This window comes from Portunus trituberculatus, chromosome 9 (genome assembly GCF_017591435.1).
Source record: "Portunus trituberculatus isolate SZX2019 chromosome 9, ASM1759143v1, whole genome shotgun sequence".
Lineage (NCBI taxonomy): Eukaryota > Metazoa > Arthropoda > Malacostraca > Decapoda > Portunidae > Portunus > Portunus trituberculatus.
In genome coordinates this window covers 1,448,263-1,471,473 of record NC_059263.1, presented here as the reverse complement: position 1 = coordinate 1,471,473, position 23,211 = coordinate 1,448,263, and the positions used below count along the sequence as shown (strand labels likewise).

Below are 23,211 nucleotides of genomic sequence, written 5' to 3'. Positions count from 1 at the left end.
AACTGTAAGTTGCACAATGTGTTTTAATGTGTTAGATAAACAAATAAGAGCTTCTGTCTGTAACAACTACCTACATCTACCTGTATTAAGAAAATAAGAGAATGTTTGAAAATCTATAAAGATAGTGTATAATAAAATAGAAAACTAGCAAATTCCCAAGTAAATTACTGTAGACGTTCACTACTCGCACAGAAAGTTTGCATCGGATTATAATTATTGTTTTCCTTGTTTAACATCTGCATCTTATGTATTGTTTGAATTACATTAATGAAATTATTTTCTTTTTAGTATTTTTTCCCAGGATACAGTGAGATTATCATCGTCAGCAGCAGCAGTAGCAGCAGGTTGGGAGGCATCCATGTAAACAACTCATTCGGCGAGGCAGACACACGTGGGGAGATCTTGTCTTGGTTCACAATGGCTGTTCGCTGTCAATTTGAAGGGTCTAATGAAATCGGGGTGTTTACCAAGCTGACCAATGCCTACTGTCTAGCTGGTATTGGCGCCTCTGCAAATTTTTACAGGTAAGGCACAATATCGTGAATCCAGTATTACTTGTACTACTCAGTGTGTTCCCTCGTCCAGTCCCACATCTGTCATGTTTACGATCGACGAGCACATGGCGATATCCCTCTCTTATTCATGTTGTAATCCTTCGTCTTAATTATTTCAAGTTATATACGATTTGTTTGATTTAATTAATTAATTTATTTATTTTCAGTATCTATTTGGTGATGGAAAAACGACGCTTTATAATTTCTCGTACACTTGGCAACACATAGGCTAATAATCAAGTCACGGTAGAGTCATGGGCCCACGGCTGTATGTGCCATTTTTTTTTTTTTTTTTTTTGTATTCATGTAATTTGTTTTGCTTTAAATCACTTCTAGGTTATTCCCTTCTTTCTTTTGTCATTCACTGGTTAGTTTACTTACTGTCTTTTTTCCAAATTCAAAGCTCCCTGCCTCTTATGATCCACATCAATTAACTTCTTGCTCTGTAAAAACTTCCTAATGAAGAGTGGTGGTTCACCTCAAGGAAGGGGATCAACTAAAATAGGTTAAAATTTACACCAAAATAATTCACACTACTTGGTTCTCTCTCTCTCTCTCTCTCTCTCTCTCTCTCTCTCTCTCTCTCTCTCTCTCTCTCTCTCTCTCTCTCTCTCTAACATGATGTAATTTGCAGTATCTTTGAGGACCAGTTAAGTGAGAGCATCCCTGTTGTATACGCTTCCATTGCTGGGTGCCGCATCGTTGGCTCCATGGCCACAGGTGTGTGCAGTGCCTTGATGGTTGGCTCTACTTTGGTATCTAGTTTAGAGTTCTTTGTTGTTCATTATATAATTTAAGTATGTGTTATTCTCCATGTAGGCAGTGTATGGTTGAGAGTGTTGGTTAGAACACACTCACATCAAATGTTGTCCACAGGGAACCGTCATGGGCTGCTGGTGCCCAACACAACAACTGACACAGAACTTCAACACCTGCGTGACCATCTGCCAGATAAGGTCAAGGTGCAGCGGATAGAGGAGCGACTCTCGGCTCTTGGCAATGTGGTTGTTTGCAATGACTATGTAGCACTTGTTCATCCTGACATAGACAGGGTAGGTAGTTTTCCATGTTCCTCATCATAAAGATTAAATATATCATAAAGTTAGTGAATTTTTTAGGAATAAAAGTTAAGGAATTTTAGAAGTATCAGTTTAGTTATGTTTTTTGGGGGAAATGTACTTCTGTTTTATCATCTGCATTGCTATTGATATAACAGGTAGGCAACAGATAAAGAGAAGAAATAGATAAATGCATATTTTGAACATTCTACTGATATCAGTAATTATTTTCAAGGACAGATTTACATTTTTGTATACAGGTTGAACCTCCTTAATCCGGTATTCTTTCATCCGGCAAAATTTTTGTTTGCCGTAATTTTTTAATTGGCCAGAGTAATTTGCCGGACCGCCACTAGGACGCGGCAGCGCTGTACTGTGTTTTGGAGCCCGGGCATTCTGGGTCAAATTTCGATCAGTACCATGCTGTCACTCATTGCAAGCACCCCCTCCCCCCACCGGTGCATAAATATTTTTTTCTGTAATATTTGCCCCTAAACATGGCTTCCAAGCGACCAGGAAGTGATAGTGTTGTGTGTGAACCTAAGAAAAAGTGCAAACATATGACAATATCAGTCCAACAGAAAGTGGACCTATTGAGGAAGCTAGATAAAGGTGTTTCAGTGCAGAGCCTATGCCAACAGTACAACATTGGCTCATCAACCGTCTGTGATATAAAAAAGCAGAAGAATCAACTTCTCAAGTTGTACAGTGAGTGTGAGAGCAAGAAGAACATGGAGGTTCGTAGAACACTTAAGGAGGGTAAAAGCAGTGATTTAGATAGTGCTCTCATATAGTGGTTTAAGCTTTGGTGCGCTGGTAATGTCCCTGTGTCCGGCAAGATGATAATGGCGCAGGCAAAAATTTTCCATGCTTAACTTAATTTACGACGTGTTTTTCTATATACTTCTACATGTATATTTTCATGTACAACTATCATATATCAAAACAATGTTACAGCTACACTTGTATAATGCAGGGTAAGTATATAGAGGGTGTTTTGGGGACCACCTATAGTTAGGAATTTTCCGTGGTCCAGCAATTCTAAGGTCTGGTGGTTGCCGGAGGTTCAACCTGCATAAACATTAAAATTGAAAGATTTAGGTAACTTATCTATGTTTTGTAATTGTTTAAATCCACAGAAGTTCCTATTTCTAAAATGTTTTAAATTTTGACTGGAAACTACCAGATCCAATCCTAATTGTTCTTTCATGTTCCTCTGCTTTTCTCACACAATTCTTCACACTGTCATGTTTTCCAGGAAACAGAAGAGATAATCCATGATACTTTACAAGTAGAGGTATTCCGTCACACCATTGCTAACAATGTGCTAGTAGGCTCGTATGCGGTGTTGTCAAACCAGGGTGGCCTTTTGCATCCTGCCACTCCCACTCAAGAGCAGGATGAATTGTCCATGCTACTGCAGGTGCCTTTAGTGGTGAGTGCCATCTCCAGTTTCACTTCATTAAGCTTGTCTTGACTGCTCATGTATAGGCCAAAACAACAAAGAGTAAAGTTGCATTATTTTTTGTGTTCTTATCATCAGTTGTCATTGTGACAACTCAAATATGTCATTGTGATAATTCAAATATGAATTTTGCAATTTTACTGATTTCCTTGTCTTGTCACAGTTTTGCATTTGTGGTCAGTTCAGAAATTTTCAAGTAACCTTCCTCAATGTGTAATTCAATGTACACACTCCAGGCAGGAACAGTAAACCGAGGCAGCAATGCCTTGGCAGCAGGATTGTTGGTGAATGATTGGGCTGCCTTCTGTGGAATGGACACCACAGCCACAGAGCTGAATGTGATTGAAAGTATCTTCAAAATCACTGATGCTCCTCAGGCTACTGCCTCCACCACAATGAGGAAGGCTCTCATTGACAGGTGGGAGATGGAGGGTTTATTTGCCTATATACTTTATAACTTGATGATTAAAATCATTAATAATATTAACTGACATTAAAGACTTCTATTTTTTCACTTTCAAATTTATATTTCTATTGTGGAACTTGCACTAAAAATTAGACACTTGGTATGGTGATTTTATTTGAGATATACCAATAGTAATCTCCAAATTATTTATTACTTCCAGAAAATTGTTCCATTTAACTCCTGATATGTTTGTCTTCCAGTATGACGTAAGGATGCAACAAATGTAGCAGTTGTGGCAACAACTGGAGTGTTGGCTGTGGGAAGCTGTTTTTCTCACCCCCTTTGTTAAGATTTCTAGTATTTTATATGCATATTCACTTTTTAAGCCCTGATTAGAAATTTTGTTATAATTTAGATATCTTATATGCTAAATTTGAGCATTCTCATCTGAAATTTTCCACAAGCAAATGTCCATGTATGTAAAAATTACTTTTAAACCATATTTTTTTTTTCATATTTTTATGAGTGTAATAAACTTATTGATGTTTGAATATATATCATGTGATATAACATATTCAAATAAGATATATTTGACTGACATTATAAGTCAAATTCCTGTCAATTATATTAGTGTCATATTTACCTTTGATTGCCTCATAGTAAAAAAAGTAAAACATACAAGCTGCATAGCTATACCTCTACAAAGACACCATGGCAAAGAAACTACAAAAGAATGAGTAATGATTCCTATTTTCAACATTTAATTTTTTCATTACAAGTTTAAACAATGATCACAATTTTCAACTTGTTTAAGCACGCCACATATGCATTAAGAACAATCAACTTATACTTGTGTGAAAATTGAACAAACAATACAGTAATTACATAATAAAAACATAGACTACAAGCAAATATTCCTCACATCATTTGCTCGGTAGACGGTATCATGGCAGAGCAGTACAAGAATCAACTATGTGATGAGAACCTAGGATTACCCTTAGTGACTAGCAGAATCCTGTCCAAGACATAAAGGTTTCCATGAATGAGCAAGCACATAATTGTGCTTGAAGAAGAGGGTATAGCTCATGTGTGACATGTGAAAAGTTCAGTCCTATCTATAAATTAAATTAAATGGTGATCATGAATCAAGCACATGATCCTCAAAATCTTAGGTAATTGAACAGAGGTACACACATATGCAGGAGTGCTAAGGACTGTACACCATCCAAGAAACTGGATAGACAGGTTCAGATGAGACCACAGAATTATAGCTTAGCTTAGGTGGTCCTGTGTGTGCACACACACACACACACACACACACACACACACACACACACACACACACACACACACATTAAAAAATTCAAATGTTAACAAAAAGAAGTGTACCTCATTACAAATTGTTTGGTCCATCATACTGACATAATTGGCATGATTCTTGTTGTAGTTTCTTGGCATCAAGAATGGAAGTAGGATTAGCACCAGCATGAACAGAAGAAGCACTTCAAGTTAATAATGAATTAAAAGGGAATACTGTATACCTTTGTTTATCCACCTAGAGAGATTTAAGAAGCAGACCTTTAATTTTGACCAGCAGAAGTTGATTCAAACAGAGGGTTTTTAACCATAGTAGTGGCTGGCTTGTATAATGGACTCACATTCTGCAGGAAAGAGAGAATGGTAATATTAAAAAGTTTGTTAATCCATATTCATGGTAATGTAGTTTCATTTGATTTTATTTTACTTACCTCACTCCAGATTGCCATGCTTCTGTTTTTCATGAAAGTTTCATATTCACGCTTGTCTTTGAAATGAGTGACAATCTTCCAGGCTATGAGGAGTAGTAGGCCCACAACCACCACAGCACCTAGTATCCCGCCCATCACAGCTGCCAAGGAATGGGGGCTCAATCATATGCCAAACTGTTGTTACCTGTTCACATAATACCAATATCTGAGGCTGAAAGATTAGAAATCTAGTCCCTCACAGAATGGTGATATGGATAATTTTTCCACAGATCATGCCTGAAATGTTCTCCAAATCTATTTTTTTTTTTTTTTTTCCATGTTTGATCATTAAAAGAAGTGAATTAGAGGCATACCTAGTTACATGCAACAAATCAAATTACAAGTGAATATAGAAATATGCTTCTTGACAAATTCTGCATTTTGAGGGGACATTTATTGGCCTGCCACTACATTCAGGTCTTACATTGCCTACTTTACTGCAGCTGTTAGGAGGCTACAAGGTTATTAAATGGCATATTACTTCTGGAATTTCTATTCACCCATTAGGAGTCAAAGGAGAATAAAATATGAATGAATTAATTTATCAATACTCTATCACAGAATTTTTTGTCCTGCCAAAGTGAGTAACAAGTCTACTGCACATCCATTGTGGTGATCAATTGATGTCAACACTGGTTGAACTTACCATAAATACTTTTTGTCAAGGCATTAGCAATATTAAAGACGTGTGGAAATCTTTGTGACATTTCTTACTGGTTCACATTGAATACTGGTTTTTCCCCTTTTTCATTCTACTTATATATCAATCACTATTCAACCCAACATCTGAAACATTTGTGGTGAGCTTTTTATTTTCATCAGAAATCTTCCCAACAAGCAACCCCAGTGACCAAAACACTTACCCCAGACATTGATCTCTTCAGGACACTCCTTTTGCTTCTGAATCCATAGTGACACTGCACCCTTTTTGTGCTTAAACTGGTAAAAAATGCGACACTCATCATCAGAAGTGCTGGAACATGGCAGACCATACACCTCTGATTCAAAGAAAAGGAACAGAAACATTTTGTGAAACAGAAAGAGCATAAAATGAATAATAATTGTTAAGATGTGAAACATTTTTAAGATAAATGTTTGTGCATTTTGGTTTGTTTTATTATTGAAATGATTCTGACTTCAGAAAATCTAACATGTTAAAAAAAAAAAAAAAATTTAATGTGTATAATGAACAAGACAAAAGCTTACAGACAACAGTACTTTTTAGAAAGTTAACACAGGTGAATTACTTTAGAAGGTACTTAGAGAGAGAGAGAGAGAGTCAAAATTTTTCATAATTTGAAGAAGGATATCACCTACTTGACATATCAGAGACAATGGTGACATCATAGCCGGAGCAGGTAGCATTGCATGCAGCCTCTGAACCAGATACTAAACACTTGACACAGGATGTGTATTCATGACAGTTTTCTTCACAGTTCTGTATTAGGGATGGAAAAATGTAAGAAAAAAAAAAAATATGTTGGTTGTTATGAGAAATACTCATTATTTATATGCCTTACTTTTAGCTAGAGCAGCACGTCAACTCAAGAAGTTTCAAGAGATATATATCATAGGTCAGAAGTTGTGACATGTCAATTAAGTCACACCTTTCTCAGCCACACACTGCATTTCTCATCCCGTCTCCATCTCCATCTATGCCTGTACACTCTCTCTCTCTCTCTCTCTCTCTCTCTCTCTCTCTCTCTCTCTCTCTCTCTCTCTCTCTCTCTCTCTCTCTCTCTATATATATATATATATATATATATATATATATATATATATATATATATATATATATATATATATATATATATATATACATATATATATATATACAAGCCATAGTCATGGTCAGCAAGCTTCAGTCCATCCATTGATAACAATAAGAGGGGCACATTAGCACCTTACCTGACAGTCCTCACAGTACTTCCCTAAATAGCCCTCTTCACACTGACACTGGTTGCAGACACACTTTCCATGACTTGAACAGATTTCTTCTTCATCTAGGATGCAAATCAGTTACAGAATGTGTTATATTGTAACGCTGGAGACTCTTGCTACTGAGGTAAAAAGTGCTTATAAATAATTGTTTTCCTGTCAGTCTCTTCTTGGGTTCTAACATACATGTACACTGAGGGGTATATCATGGGAGGGGGTGGGTGGAGGCATGGCAAAGGGCACTGCATCTCTCTCATCAGAGGATACAACTTATAAATGAATAAATATCTGATGTATATCATTATCTGTGCATTTCACTGTAAACACTAGAATTTTGTATATATTAACTGGGCATTTAGTTATTATCTTTAAAACTCTAAAATTTTTCTTAATTCTACATTTTTTCTATGATAAATAATTCATAAATTAAATAAGGCTGGGCACCATTATCTTATTTGGTTTATTTATATTCTTAGAGATTTGTTGTAATTCACCCTCTAAAACTTGTCATCTCAACAAAGCAGTGTCATAAACCTGAAGCAAATGTAAGCATGATTATACCTATTCTAACAAATTAATCATATTCTGAAACATTAACACCAGTGAGGAAACAATATAAGTAGTACTATCCTACAGACCACTCCAGTGGTGTAGCTAGTGTTTTTGCCATTCAGAATGACCCATGGCCTTCCACTTTGCCGCCTTTCTTAGAAGTAATATAATATTAAAAGATATCAAATGGATCATAATAGCCCCTTAAAGTTTATTTCTCTATTTTTATTTTTATTTATGTTATAGCCACTAGCACTTGGAAAAGAGTATGGGAAGCACTGCCCAGCTTCCACCCATGAGCAGTGTAAGCAATTTTATTCATAGTGGTACCTATATTAGGGCCCATATCATCACCTATGTGCATCTTTGGTGTAAGGTAATTACACCTCCACCTAGAACCTGGGTATCATGGCAACATGTAGGTAACTTTAAACCACTTTACAAATGATAAAGTTTCAAGGCGGCTCGTGGTGGGATTTGAACCTACGCATGGATGTCTGTCCAATCCCACACTCACCACCTTATGCACTATGCCATCACCTCCCTATATATTTATTGGCTGTGTGCCAATTCCTCTCATCTCTTCACTTGCTTCAGAGTGGTCATCCTGGGTTCAAGAAAACACTGGCACTTTTCAGGGAGCCGGTGTTGTACAGATGGCACACAAACACTTACTCAAGAAGTCACTTCTCAGTGTTGTGGGTGTCAAATGAGGACCAACTACAGGCTGAAGACCAGTGTGAAAGGTTGTGTCACTGCATCTTAATCATGGGAACGAGTTGCTGTGGACATGATGGGACCTCTTCCCATGTATGATGGAAAACAATACATAGTAATGTTTATTGACTGTTTTACATGGTACATCATTGCTGTCTCCACAAGCAAACAGTGGCTACTGTCTCCCAACTCCTGCTGCAACATATCATCTTGGTGTTCAGTGTTCCTAAGGAGATTCTGTTAAATCGGGGACCAGAGTTTATAAGTCATCTGAGGAGTCATTTAGGACAATTGCTCAGTTACAAACTAATACATACCAGCCCAGACAAGGAACCACTATTTATGAACTAGTTTATCACATTCTCAACAATGCCATAAGTGCAAGTCTCGGCTGCAACTCCTCTGATGACTAGCCCTGAGTTTTAACCATGATATATCTGACCCTCATCGTGGTGATAAGTGATGCACCATGATACCTGCCGTATTTGCTGTTATTTGGGTGCCACCCATGGTTGCTTGCAGAGGCCCCCACTTTAAAAGCACCCTTGCAAGATATTCCAGCAAATATTTCCCAGTATTTGAAAGAACTGCAGCGAACACTACATTCTACGCACAAGGTAGAAAAGCCCAAAAATCAACCAAGACATAAATCATCCTTTTCTCTGTTGCTGATGTAGTACTCATGAAGGTTCAGTCACCACACGCCACCACAAGCTCCTCCCTTCTGGCTTGTATCTTTCACCGTCACCAGCTTTCCCTCACCATTCCAGATAACCTACGATACAGGGCTAAGGTTATGTACATTGCACATCTCTCATGGTAAATTATCCCACATGCCAGTACAGCTCAAGTGGAGCCTGCCACACTGCAACATGGTGAGAATCGGCAATCTTACATCACTAGTTCCCGCCTTCACACACCATAAACCTGATGTAGTTGCCATGTACCCACAAATTACCAATCAACAAGATGACAACCCCATGGTACAACAACTTCCTCTATCACACCATGTCTGGCATGAAGGGTGAAGGCTCATCAAAGATCAGGTGATTGGCTGACAGAAGCAAAAATGAACAATCTAGAGGACTTCTTCAATAACTTCTGGAAATCCAGACCTGGAGGGGCAGACGTGCTTCACCCCCACCCCCCACCAATTCAACTCTCTTTGGTGCCTGAACCCAAAGATGAAGGACAGTTGGATGGCCTACCCAACCACCTCCAACATCAAATTTGCATGGGCGTCATGGGGAGAGACTATCATATCAACTTGTCACCGACACAAGTTCTCCTGCTATGTGCAAAATGCTGTGGCCACGGGGAAGAAGCTATACATCTACATTTCGACCAAGGATTCTCCTACTTGGCAAGTAGGTTGCTTCTCTGACTGACAACTGTGACTGGGTCTTTGCACCATCGAAGTAGTGTTGGAGGACAGTGAGGCCAAGGATGGTGTGTTTTAGCAGGAGGGGCAGTGTGGTGCCAACGACAAGGAGGACAACATGAACAAGCTGGGAGTCTGAATGCAGCAGGTGCATGTGCAGCGCATCACCACTGGAGTCTCAGCAGGTATATTAGCAGCTGGATAAGCATTGGGAGGCTAGACTTGGTGTGGCCTGGCTTCCATGAACTTCTCTTCCTCTGGCAAAGCACTCAGTTCCCAGCTCCTCCTCCTCTCCTTACTTTGGTGCAACACCACCCAATCCCCATAGTTCCTCACCTCTTCTGCTGCCAAAGCACTCAACTCCCAGCCTCGCCTCCTCCTCTTACTCTGGTGTGATGCCACCCAGTCCCCAGCGTTCCTCTCCTCTTCTGCTGGCAAAGTGCTCAGCTCCCAGCCTCTCCTCTCCTTACTCTGGTGCGATACAACCCAGAATCTCACTTGTCTCCTTCTAGTTCCCGAGCCACCAGCTGAGCTCACCTGCCTGATATCGCTGCTTATGCTCCGTCTGCAGGCGCCGTGTAACATACCTGCCCCCATCCCGCCCCTCACGCTGTCGCCAGGAGCAAAGAGGAGCTTCCCCAAGACGCAGGATTCTGCCGTACAGACACCGAGTTGTACTTCATTGCTTGGTCGCCCATTTCTCCCTCCTTCCACCATCCACAGGACGAAGCTGCCCTGAGCCCCCACTGTTAGTCCATAACATTGACGTGGAGTCCAGTGCTACCAGTGGCAGGTAATCCACAACCACAACCAGTTGCTTGCTCCCCATCATTTCCGAGGCAGAAGACAGAGCAACATCCGAGTTCCACCACCTGGCCACAACACCAATCCGAAGCCCGGCACAACCAGTAGCTGGGAAGCTGCCTACACCTGGGCCCTTGCTCCCCACCATCTCTGAGACGGGAATTATCCTGGGTGCCTACTGCCTGGCTCCCACCATATAGACACACTTGTATATAATAGAATAGAAGGAAGAAGGATTTCTCTTTTTCATTAGCCCTTGGGAGAAAGAACCATCTAGCTTCTATATATATATATATATATATATATATATATATATATATATATATATATATATATATATAATCTGTTTTTCATCGAATAAACACACATCTAGGCCTGTGTATCAAGAATACTAGCCTAAGCCTAATTACCAGCATGCACAGGCCAAATAACAAAAGACTGATAACTGTGAGGGCCAAAAGTGTTGCCCCTAAAAAACGTGCCACCTCCATCCCCCACACCTTAGTTCCCTATTGCATCTGTCATCAAAACACTAAATAGTTATTGAGCAAACATAGATCACTCACCTGATACCTGACATTCTGCTGTGCTCTTCTGACAGTCACAAAACTCTCCTTCCCAGCCTTGGTTTGCACAAACACTTATCACACTGGCACTCCCCGTGACCAGAGCAAATGTCTCCATTTGCACCATAGCAGTTCTTGTAATTAGTACATTGGCAATATTGACCTGTAATGACCTGGAAAATGTCCCTGGAGTAAGAGCATGGTGCAGACTATGGAGATGTCAATGAATGACATATATACAGCCTAGTAAAATCAACAACATATTTAACAAGTATAACATATTGCTGAAGTACCACAAACTTACACACACACACACACACACACACACACACACACACACAAGTGGATAATGAGAAACTAATCCTGAAAGAAGAATATGACATTAGAAGCACAAGATCGCATAGTAAGAAACTGAGGAAAGGAAAATGTCTGAGAGATGTTAAAAAATATAGTTTCCCACAAAGATGTGTTGAGACTTGGAACAGTTTGAGTGAGGAAGTGGTGTCAGCAACGAGTGTGCATAGTTTTAAAGAAAAATTGGATAAGTGTAGATATGGAGACAGGGCCACATGAGCATAAAGCCCAGGCCCTGTAAAACTACAACTAGGTAAATACACACACCTCATTTGAATTTAGCCTCTCATTACACTTGCAGGTGCCACAGACACACTCGCCTTGCCCACTGCACACCAGACTAGTAGACGTATTGGGTTGGATACAGTTTTTTTCATCAATTTCTTGATTACTCAGATCCCCCTCCTTGCACTGACATTTATCTCCCAAGAAACCTTCTTGGCAGGAACACACTCCACAGGTCAAGTCTCCTTTGTTGCTGCATTCATCTGCATCGGGGATAAATTCCTGTGGAAGGAAGAAACACCATGTGATTTACAGCAGTGCAGCACAGTACTGTAAAATGTCATAACTATACTATTTCCTCAGGACTAAAGTCTTTATTGCACAATTCATGGAGTTTCTCACCTGGTCACTCTGCTTTTCACACTCACACTGGCACAATAATTTGAGGTCCAAGATGAAGAACTGGGAGTAGCCATCGAGAGTGAAGTTTAAGGTGGTGCTGAGGTGCTCACTTTGTGGACAACTCTTCACCTGTATTGTCATGGGTAATGAAATGGCTTTTTGGAAATGAAAAAAGCACCTAAAAGTAAATTAAACATATATACAGTGAGAATAAATTAAACATATTCTTATATCAATCCCTGTTGAGAGAGAGAGAGAGAGAGAGAGAGAGAGAGAGAGAGAGAGAGAGAGAGAGAGAGAGAGAGAGAGAGAGAGAGAGAGAGAGAGAGAGAGAGAGAGAGAGAGAGAGAGAGAGAGAGAGAGAGAGAGAGAGAGAGAGAGAGAGAGAGAGAGAATAACATGATTGAAAGCAATTCTGGGTCAAATATATAATCACAATCATAGTGCAAAGAGCAGAGAGTTACCTCAATGTCAATAAAGAACTCTGCTTCATCACCAGGACTCATTCCCTTGCACGTGCTTGAGGCCTTCTCTTCATTTCCCTTGCATCGAGAAGCCAAAGTCACTGCTACTCCTTCCATTATGTCTTTTGGCTTGTTCAGCTCAACAGTTGAAATGATCTCCTGTTGCAGTTGTCAAGATAAGAATTGTGACTCAGTGACATATAGCTGTTAATATAGAGCACACTGTTATTTAGAATATTGTTATCTACACAGAGCATAGCAGTTATATTCAATTATTAAGGATGACTATACAGGGTGTAACACAAGTTTCTGCAAATATTACATGAGGTGAACATACAGGTCTAAAAGAAAGCTAATGCTTACTTTGGCAAAGTTTGTGATGAGGTTGACAATGTCACTAGAGTTGTTTATAACACCGCAATCGGAGTGAGGCAGACGGCTGGTCAGCATGCTGTACACTGGTAACAGTTCTTCTTTGACAGCAAAAGTGGTGTATACACGGACAGTTTCCAGTGCATGTTGGAGCTGAGGAAATGAGAACATCAATGACAGAACTTAGGAACGAGCTCAGAATCAGACATATCCCTCCCAATACCAACCCTCTCAATAAGGTAAAATATTTCAAAAAAGGACTTTTTGAGAGAGAGAGAGAGAGAGAGAGAGAGAGAGAGAGAGAGAGAGAGAGAGAGAGAGAGAGAGAGAGAGAGAGAGAGAGAAAGTATTTACATAATAGGAAAAAAAAAATAATTGACTAAATAGATAGTGTTGCATGAGAGATAGCAAGTCATATATGATTATATTAAGACTGTTACAGAGATATCAAACATTACTCTTGGAATGCTGTGCTTCTCACCTAGTTCTGATCCATTAAACAATGGTCAAGATATGATGGTGCTGGTTAAGAGATTATAATCATGATAATGAAGGTGATGATGTCACAAAAATGGTTCTATCAAAAACTGAGTGTAATTATTTTGAATTGTGTGTGTGTGTGTGTGTGTGTGTGTGTGTGTGTGTGTGTGTGTGTGTGTGTGTGTGTGTGTGTGTGTGTGTGTGTGTGTGTGTGTGTGTGTGTGTGTGTGTGTGTGTGTGTGTGTGTGTGTCTTGGGATAGGTCTGAGACCAGGCACACACCACACACGGGACAACAAGGTCACAACTCCTCGATTTACATCCGTGCTAGGTGAACAGGGGCTACACGTGAGGAGACACACCCAAATATCTCCACCGCCGGGGAATCGAACCCGGTCATCTGGCTTGAAGCCAGCGCTAACCACTGAGCTACCGTGTGTGTGTGTGTGTGTGTGTGTGTGTGTGTGTGTGTGTGTGTGTGTGTGTGTGTGTGTGTGTGTGTGTGTGTGTGTGTGTGTGTGTGTGTGTGTGTGTGTGTGTGTGTGTGTGTGTGTGTGTGTGTGTGTGTGTGTGTGCACATGACCCACCTCACCAATGGAAGGATAGTCCTGCAGCTTGGAGTAGGTGTACTGCCCTGTACTATCAAGATGGCATTGCATATCATTTGGTAAGGCAATACCTGCAAGCTGGAGACACATGCCAATGAAGAGAGTAACATTTTAAGAGAATAAAATTTCTTAAATGATGTACACATGGTTTGACATGTCTATTTCTTTTCATTATTAAGTAATTTTTATGCAATTTTCAAAATTACTGGATAAATATTTTTTCATGTAAGATAATCATAATTGTAATTCTTATGTCAATTAAAATGCTTTATAAGAATTATACTGCAACATTAGAAATTGTTTTAAAACAATGGTCATAAAATCATAATTATGTAGGGAACCATTTCTAAACTTTATAAAAAATTTCGAAGTGGAAATGCTGAAATATAGTATCAGAAGGCAAATGTTGGAACAAAGTTCTTAACTGCATGAAAACAATTAATTGTCTGAAATCAAATGATACAGAGAACAAAAAGTGAACAAGCTCAGGTTACATTTACCTTTCCATCTCCAGCAACATGGAATCCAGCATCAGTGAACACCACCACCACCTTCAATGACTTTCTTCGCCATCCCACCTTGTTTTCACATGACACCACCTGCATGAGGGCGTCCAGTGTGCCCTCAGGACGGTCAACGTTGGTGGAAGAATTGGTGTTTCTGACTTTGTCCTGTATACAAGGTAAGATATTCATAGTGTCCCTCCATTGTTATAAAAAATTAATAACACTGAAATTAATGTAAAAATCTAACTATGAAAAAATGAGAACAGATTCAGATAGACAATTGGCTTTGTAATCTGTGTTATGAAAATGCTACTTTTGCTTCAATGTTTTCTTAGTGAAATTTCAAGAGAGTTAAGGAGCTAAACTTCAGTATGTAACTGTACCTCAAACTTCTCTCGGTCATCAGTCATTGGAAGGATGTGTTTGAAGCTGAAACTCTCCACACATCCTCTGCAGTTGGCTTGACTGTAGGATTAGTGTTACAATACACACCAAGAAATTCACACATAAGCACTTTACATGAATATGTACATACATATATGAAAAAAAAAAAAAAATAAATAAATAAAATAAATAATATAAATAGATGAATAGATACATAAATAAAAAAAAATTTCAAGGCATATGTAAAGTGTGTATCATTTGAAATTTTGACCACATGATGTCAGCATATATTTGCCTCTATCAATAATTCTAAAAAGTGCAACTTTCAACAGGTCTGTAATTTTTAACCTCACATATTTGTAGTGCAAGAGACATTTTCCTCTTAAGCATTGCATTTTATACAACTGTTTCCCTTTCTTTTAAAGTATCATAATTTTGTTTTCCTTCAGGAAATGTTTCACAGCAAGGTCTCCATTTTTACATCACCATATCTTTTGTAATTACTGTGACAATATTTTGCACCTTTTCTCTATCAAGGAATCACAATTAATTACAGTGGGATATATTCTAAAGGGAATGGTCACAATATCTTTTGAAACAGACATCTAAGGAAATGTGATGACTACAACTGTAGCAGTAATTTCAGCTGTCAATGTTCAATGGATGTGTTAGCTGAATCATCTCAATAACTGAGAACCAAGGCCAAAAATCTTTACATTATATTTACTCACAGAAACCAAAGTACCTTGTGGATGTAACTGAACTCTGCAAATATAATGAATACCATGAGGGTATAACAAAATTATGAATGCAGAGATCTCGTTCATTTCCTCTTTTACCAGTAATTATAAGTGCTTAATTTGTAAACACTAATGATCTAATGCTACATTTTGCCTCAGTACACTAAGTTTATCACCTAAATTATGATTAAAGTGAAGAAAATAAATGAATAATAAAGTACATAATAATAATAATAATAATAATAATAGGAAAAACAATAAAAGTAGATCAAATGTAATAATAAATAAACAAATAAATAAAGTTAGCAGTAATAAATAAAATAAATAAATAAATAGATAAATAAATAAAAAAAAATACCTCCACACAAGCATATCTGTGTATGGCAAGACTGGCTTGTCCACAAACATGCCAAAACCAAGGCGCATATTATTGGAAAGCTTCTCCAGGTCCGCCACCAGCTTGGAGGTAACACTAGCAAGCTCTTCCTTGGAGGTTGACATGGACTTGGAGCCGTCCATCAGGCAGTACAGGTCCAACTGGTAACTGGACAGGTGTTTGTACTTGACAGTAATTCTGGTTGAGTCTCCTGCAGATTTATATAACTTTTAGTCAAGTCTGACCTTCCTCTCCTGCTTCACAAGACCATTACTAGAGTGAAGGGAAATGTATGTATTTTTTTTTATGTAAATGGAGAAAGCTGGCCAAGGGCAACAAGAAATAATAATAAAAAAAAGACCCACTTATTTCCCAGCCCCTTTGCAAGTCTGATAGAGTTAACCAAATGATGTGGACAAATATCTTGAAACCTCCCTCGTAAATGAAGTCAAGTCGTAAGAAGATGGAAATACAGAAACAGGCAGGGAGTTCCAGAATTTACTAAAGAAAGGTGTGAAAGACTGAGAGTACTGGTTAACTCTTGCATTAAAGAATTGGACGGAATAGTGGTGAGACGAAGAAGAAAGCCTTGTACAGTGAGGATGCAGAAGGAGGGGAGACATGCAGTTAGTAAGATCAGAGGAGCAGTTAGCATGAAAATAGCAAAAGACAGCAAGAGATGCAACATTCTGGCAGTGAGAAAGAGGCTGAAGATAGTCAGTCAGAGGAGGGGAGTTGTGACAAAAGATTTTGATTCCACCCTATCTAATAAAACTGTGTAAGTGGAACTCTCCCCAAACATGTGAAGAGTACTCCATACAAGGATGAATAAGGCCCTTGTACAGAGTTAGCAGTTAGAGGGGCAAGAAAAACTGGCTTTGATGCCGCAGAACACCTAACTTCATAGAAGCTGTTTTAGCAAGAGATCAGATGTGAAGTTTCCAGTTTAGATTTAGGACAGACAGAGGATATTCAGTGTGGAAGAGGGAGACAGTTGAGTGTAATTGAAGAAGAGGAGATAGTTTTCTGGAAAGTTGTGTCGAGTTGATAGATGGAGGAATTGAGTTTTTGAAGCATTGAAAACTACACTTAACCCTCGGCTATCGCGCCCAATTGGGACCGAAATAGCCGCGCTATAGCCGAAAACGCGATAGCCGAATTGAACAACTAATGGTGAAAATTGTTATTGGTACCGCAACCACAAATTTTACTCCTAATATCTCTAATTTTTACTTCTTTTTAAATTAGTGTATAATCCATTGGTACCAATTAAAACATGTCAAGGTTATAACATAAAAAAAATTTACATCAGCTCATTGTATTTACTAGAGATATACCGCTGCATCAGTATCGGTATCGGAATCGGCGGTATCGGCCCATTTTTTTGGTATCGGTATCGGCTTATTTTATGCCGATACTTACGATACCTAAAAGGAATTTACTACTTAGTGATATATTCGATATAAGATATTGATTACTGAGTAATTTACCATTGCAAATGGCTTCAAAAAGCTTCTAGAATTGCTCCTATTTCACAAACGTTCTCAGAAGGACTTACAGCATCCCCCAAAACAAAGCCTCCCATCTGATAACGGACGCCGTCCACCAACTCATCCTGGTGTCCAGTGCAGTAATCACTGTAAGTAGTAGTATCGGTATCGGTGGTATCGGTATCGGTATCGGAATCGGCCATAATTCTGCTATCGGTTTTGGCCAATGAGCGCTCAGATACCTCATGACGTCATGGCTGGGCGCTCGATAGCAGGCATCTGAGGTCGCGATAATGAAATTTTAGCAGCTTTTCATGGGTGCGTGATAGCAATAAAATGCGATAGCTGAAGTCGCGATAGCCGAGGGTTGACTGTATTAAGTTTTCTCTGCTCCAATCAGAAATCTTAGAAAGATCAGAAGTCACACATCCTGTGGGATCCCTGCATGATGTGTTGACTTCCTGAAGATTGGTCATCTCTAAAAAGACGTGGAAAGGTGTAGGATGGTATCATCAGTGTAAGAGTGGATAGGGCAAGAAGTTTGGCTAAGATCATTAACTAATAATAGAAAGAGAATGGGTGACAGGATAAAATCCTGAGTTGATAGATTTAGCACACCACTGTTAATTGATTTAGAAGAAGGACAGTGGCCGTCTACCACAGCAGCAATAGAACAGTTGGAGAAGAAACATGAGATAAAGTTGCAGAGAGAAGGATAGAAATTATAGGAGGGTAGTTTTGAGATCAAAGCTTTGTGCCAGACTTTATCAAAAGCTTTTGATATGTCTAATGCAACACCAAAAGTTTCACTCAAATCTCTAAAAGAGGAAGACCAAGACTCAGTAAAGAGAGCCAGATCACCAGTAGAGCAGCCTTGATGGAAGCCATTCCAGTGATCAGATAGAAGATTGTAAAGTGACATATTTTTGAGAATCTTCTTGTTGAGGACAGATTAAAAACTTTAGACAAGCAAGAGATCAAAGCTAAAGGGAAATTTTTTGAGGAATTAGAACGGTCACCCTTTTCAGAAACAGGCTGAATGTAGGCAAACTTCCAGCAGGAAGGAAAGGTAGAAGTTGACAGACAAAGTTAAAAGAGTTTGGCCAGGCAAGGTGCAAGCACAGAAGCAGATTTCTTTAGAACAATAGGAAGGATGTACCCAACAGGTCCATAAACCTTCTTAGGGTTTTGGCCAGTGAGGACATGGAAAATATCATTATGAAGAATTTTAATTGAAGGCATGATATAGTCAGAGGGAGGAGGAGAGGGAGGGACAAGCTCAGAATCATCCAAGGTAGAGTCGTTAGCAAAGATTTGAAAGAAGAGTTCAGCTTTAGAGGTAGATGTGATAGCAGTGATGCCATCAGGATGAAATAAAGGAGAGAAAGATGAAGAAGTAAAGTTAATGGTATAAATAAAAAAAGAGATGTTTTTTTCGCTAGATGCCAGAAGTTTCGAGGGGAGTTGGAGTTTGAAAGATTTTGACATTTTCTATTTATGAAGGAGTGTTTGGCAAGTTGAAGAACAGACTTGGCATGATTCTGGACAGAAATATAAAGTGCATGAGATTCAGGAGATGGAAGGCTCAAGTACCTTTTGTAGGGAACCTCTCTATCATGTACAGCCAAGGAGGTTGAATAATGGGGAAGGGGTATGACATCACAAAAGTGAAGTCAACTGCTGCCCCTATCCCTCTTTACACCCAAAATATTACCAGCTGCCTATTGAAAATACAAGGGAACGCCTGAGTTACACTTCTTATTTTCTGTCTTATGTCCATGTTCTGAGGCCCCTTACCATATATGTAATCTTAAAATACTTATAATAGTAAATCATGCATACATATTAGATACTAAAGTGTTTTTCAGCTTTGGTGGACTTGGATGAGAGGTGGGAAGCTGTCTTTGAGGCAAACATATGGCTGAACCAGGTCATGTACCGTACACATGTAAATATACATACATGTGCATATAGATGTATACATGCACATCTAAACGAAGGATAAAATAAATTGTATATCAGGTGAAAGTTCGCCTGAAGGTTGATTTTTCTTGATATAGCAATTACTTAACACTTAACTCTCTCTCTAAATGATATACATTAATACTCTCTCTCTCTCTCTCTCTCTTTATAGCTTTTATTTGTGATTTCATGTCACTGTGGATTGGAAAAGCATCAATCACTGAAATCTTACTTCACTATTTGTTCCTTGTCATGCATTAAACGATAAAAGGCAATCTTTTTGCCATAATTTCTTTTGGAAATGTCCTGCTGCATTTCTTTCAATATTGTAGCTATTTTGTATTAACACTGTTAATAACAGGTCTATATGATATATTTAGGAAACTATAATGTGGTTTACATAAGTCAAACCATCAGTTCTTTCTTAATTTTCCTCTAGTAATGAAAAAGAAAGCGGCAATTTCCCATTGCTTAACACCGGAGAGGGCAATGTTTTGGGTTAAGTTGCGATCATAAGCTCTGCCCACCGCCTCATAAGCTGCCCACTGGCTTCACTTTTTTAGTACAGCAGGATAGGCATGTACTGTCTTCCCCATTCTAACCTCCTTGCGTATAACACAAGAACAGGCTGTGTTAAACTGAGGTTTGGAAGGTTTAGGTTGAGAAGAAAGAGTGAGGAATATAAGCCTACATGCCAGACACTGTCACTTCTGTTATGCATTCAGCACATAGAGATGGGTCTCTGACATGGAAACAGTATCATCCCAGGAAATCAGCTTAATACCTCCTCAGGTCACCCCCTTGAACTGGCAGAGGCAAAATGCCAGAGGCACCACTGTCTTGGGAGGATCCTGGGGACAGATTGGAAAAACATGACAAGATACAGGTATGAGATTGTGACTGAAGGAGCCCAACGGAGAAGAGAAGGTAACAGCATTAGCAGAAAGATTAGAAGTAAGGTAAAGGTCAAGAATGTTGGACGTATCTCTAAGACAGTCAGAAATACGAGTAGGATGTTGCACCAGTTGTTCTAGGTCATGGAGTATGGTAAAGTTGAAGGCTAGTTCACCAGGATGGTCAGTGAAGGGATAGGAAAGCCAAAGCTGGTGGTGAACATAGAAAATCTCCAAGGATAAAGATCTCTGCAAAAAGACAGAGACAGAATGTGCTCCACTTTACAGGGAGTTTTTATAGTCAGAGGAATTAGGAGAGAGATAGCACAGAAAAATTTAATTAGAGAATGACATTTGAGTTAAAGACAGATGGTGGAAAATTTGAAAGATTTAAGAGCTTGGGCACGAGCAAATCAAGTCATTGCGCACGTAGAGGCAACATCCAACTTTGGAACGAAAATGAAGATAGAGAAAGTAGGAGGGAACAGAAAAGAGCCTACTGTCAGTTGCATCAGATAGCTGTGTTTTGGTGGGAAAAAGAATAAGGTTTAGTAGAGGAGAGGTGGTGTTCTACAGATTGAAAATTAGATCTGAAACCATGAGTGTTGCAAAAGTTAATGAAGAAAAAGTAAGAGAGGTTTGAATATTCTGTTGCTACATTGTGGGAAAAAAATAAGTAAGAAAGTTACATTTAGCAAACAAAACATTTTTCAGAAGCAGAATAACTAAGAATGAAAATGGAAGAGAGATACAATGAATATTTGAGATTTGTACTCACCTGCTCTCATCTCCAGGCTGATGTGCTGTGGCTTGAGCTGCACTATGGGGTCATCAGAGAGTTCTTCATCCTTTTTAGTACTGTTTGCACTGACTGGGTTAGTGATGTAACCCTTGCATGCCTCTAGGAACTTTTCATATTTGAAGGAATTACTACTGATACAATGGCTAAGTGTTCCTCCTGAGTCTAACTCCACTGAGGTGATGTTCTGTAGGGTAGGAGTCACTCAGATGAAATACATTTACAATATAAGTGAAGAGAATGAGTGCAGCAAGCTCGTGATTAAATTAGATCTACATTAGTGTGAAATGTTTTATAGCAAGATTGACTACAGGCATGGAGATGAAATAACCATTGTCAATTTGGTTCTGATGGTAAATAAGAAAAACTGATGTCTCACTTAAAAAGAAATCATATACCTATATATTTAGTTTATATACTTAAGAAGATGAGTATTTCTTTCTACATTTGTCACTGATAATTCATAGATACTTGATATTAACACTCATAGGATAAATTTTGAATTATTTACAGTAACATTGATGTCATCATATTTGCAACACTGACAGAGCTATATATATATATATATATATATATATATATATATATATATATATATATATATATATATATATATATATATATATATATATAGAGAGATATATATAGAGAGAGAGAGAGAGAGAGAGAGAGAGAGAGAGAGAGAGAGAGAGAGAGAGAGAGAGAGAGAGAGAGAGAGAGAGAGAGAGAGAGAGAGAGAGAGAGAGAGAGAGAGAGAGAGAGAGAGAGAGAATCTTTTTTTTTTTAACTTACTGCTTAGTCAAGAAATAATGGTGTTAATTTTACAGATTAGCAGCAACAGTTTGATACTGTTCATATTCCACAAATTGCTTTACATTATTTTTCTACATTATCTTCTAAATTCAAATTTGTCAACTCTCACCATGTTGTAATACATATGTAATATACCGCATACTTGAAGGCAATAATAAAATAAAATAAAACAAATAAAAATAAAGAAATTAATAAAATAAGTAGATAAATAAGAAACTAAATCAACAAATAAATATTCATCAAAGTGTGAAACATGACTGCACTGTGGCTGGCACTTACACTGGAGTACAAGCTCTGTCAAAAATGTATTTTGAGTATGGCAAAGATTTTGATAGTTATTGCTATCAAATTACAAATCTGGATATCAGTTTGATCACAAATGCAAATGGAAGTGCAGATATAGAGAGAGTATGAGGAGGTTCTGTAAGCTATAAGTGGTAGTTACTACCTCTATAAATATAAACAAATAAAGAATTATGTATAGCAGTAATCTAAAGTATGTATGTCACGTACTTCTTTGTGGTGTAGGGTGAAAATGATATGAAGAAAACAAAAACCTTAGCTATTGCCATACCGGAAGGGAACACCAAGCACAGGTTGGGGCACCAATACACTCTGAGCATGTCCGTTTTTCACAGTCGTTCTCACCACTAACTGGCAACACTACAGTGGTCACTGCCACAGCTAGTGCAACAATTAGGGACTTCCTTCCCTGCATGACTACCCTAGAAAAGGATTACACTGGTGATATAAACCATTCTTTCATTAAACATTAATAATTCAAATTATATATTAATCAATACTTGAAACTTACTCACTCCACCTATTCAGACTCCACAGAAAAAAAATCTATTCTCAGCTTGAATCTTACACATATCTACTCTTCTCTCTTACCTCTCTCACACACTCCTGTAGTCACCACAATGGTAAATGGCCCAAAATCTCGGATGTTGTTTGACTCCTCTCAGGAAGTTAGGTGTGGACAGTGTGAGAATGCATGTATGTGTGTATGTGTGTGTGTCTCTCCCTCCCTCTCTCTCCAAGATAAGTGTAATCTTATCTTTGCATCCACTTCCTGAGAAGCCAACAGAAGACAGGAAGAAAACACAAAGGCTG

The 23,211-nt window shown here is 38.6% G+C and overlaps 2 protein-coding genes across 2 annotated transcripts; one reads left to right on the top strand and one right to left on the bottom strand.

The window, feature by feature from the left end:
* The first annotated feature begins 328 nt into the window (after positions 1 to 328).
* On the top strand, positions 329 to 4,837 carry LOC123501157 (eukaryotic translation initiation factor 6-like). Its single transcript, XM_045249776.1, has 6 exons — positions 329 to 524; positions 1,189 to 1,274; positions 1,431 to 1,606; positions 2,871 to 3,047; positions 3,314 to 3,495; positions 3,744 to 4,837. Exons 1-6 carry the CDS (start codon positions 418 to 420, stop codon positions 3,751 to 3,753), a joined length of 738 nt encoding a protein of 245 aa, XP_045105711.1. The 5' UTR covers positions 329 to 417; the 3' UTR covers positions 3,754 to 4,837.
* On the bottom strand, positions 4,215 to 23,139 carry LOC123501159 (integrin beta-PS-like). The gene is given in 17 exon segments (XM_045249777.1): positions 4,215 to 5,371; positions 6,134 to 6,268; positions 6,588 to 6,708; positions 7,179 to 7,273; positions 11,229 to 11,292; positions 11,294 to 11,401; positions 11,850 to 12,089; positions 12,210 to 12,338; positions 12,674 to 12,832; positions 13,037 to 13,198; positions 14,112 to 14,210; positions 14,633 to 14,803; positions 15,022 to 15,103; positions 16,121 to 16,349; positions 21,262 to 21,469; positions 22,670 to 22,820; positions 22,990 to 23,139. Coding segments are annotated over 16 exon segments (2,325 nt in total). The 5' UTR covers positions 22,814 to 22,820; positions 22,990 to 23,139; the 3' UTR covers positions 4,215 to 5,192.
* Positions 23,140 to 23,211: the final 72 nt, after the last annotated feature.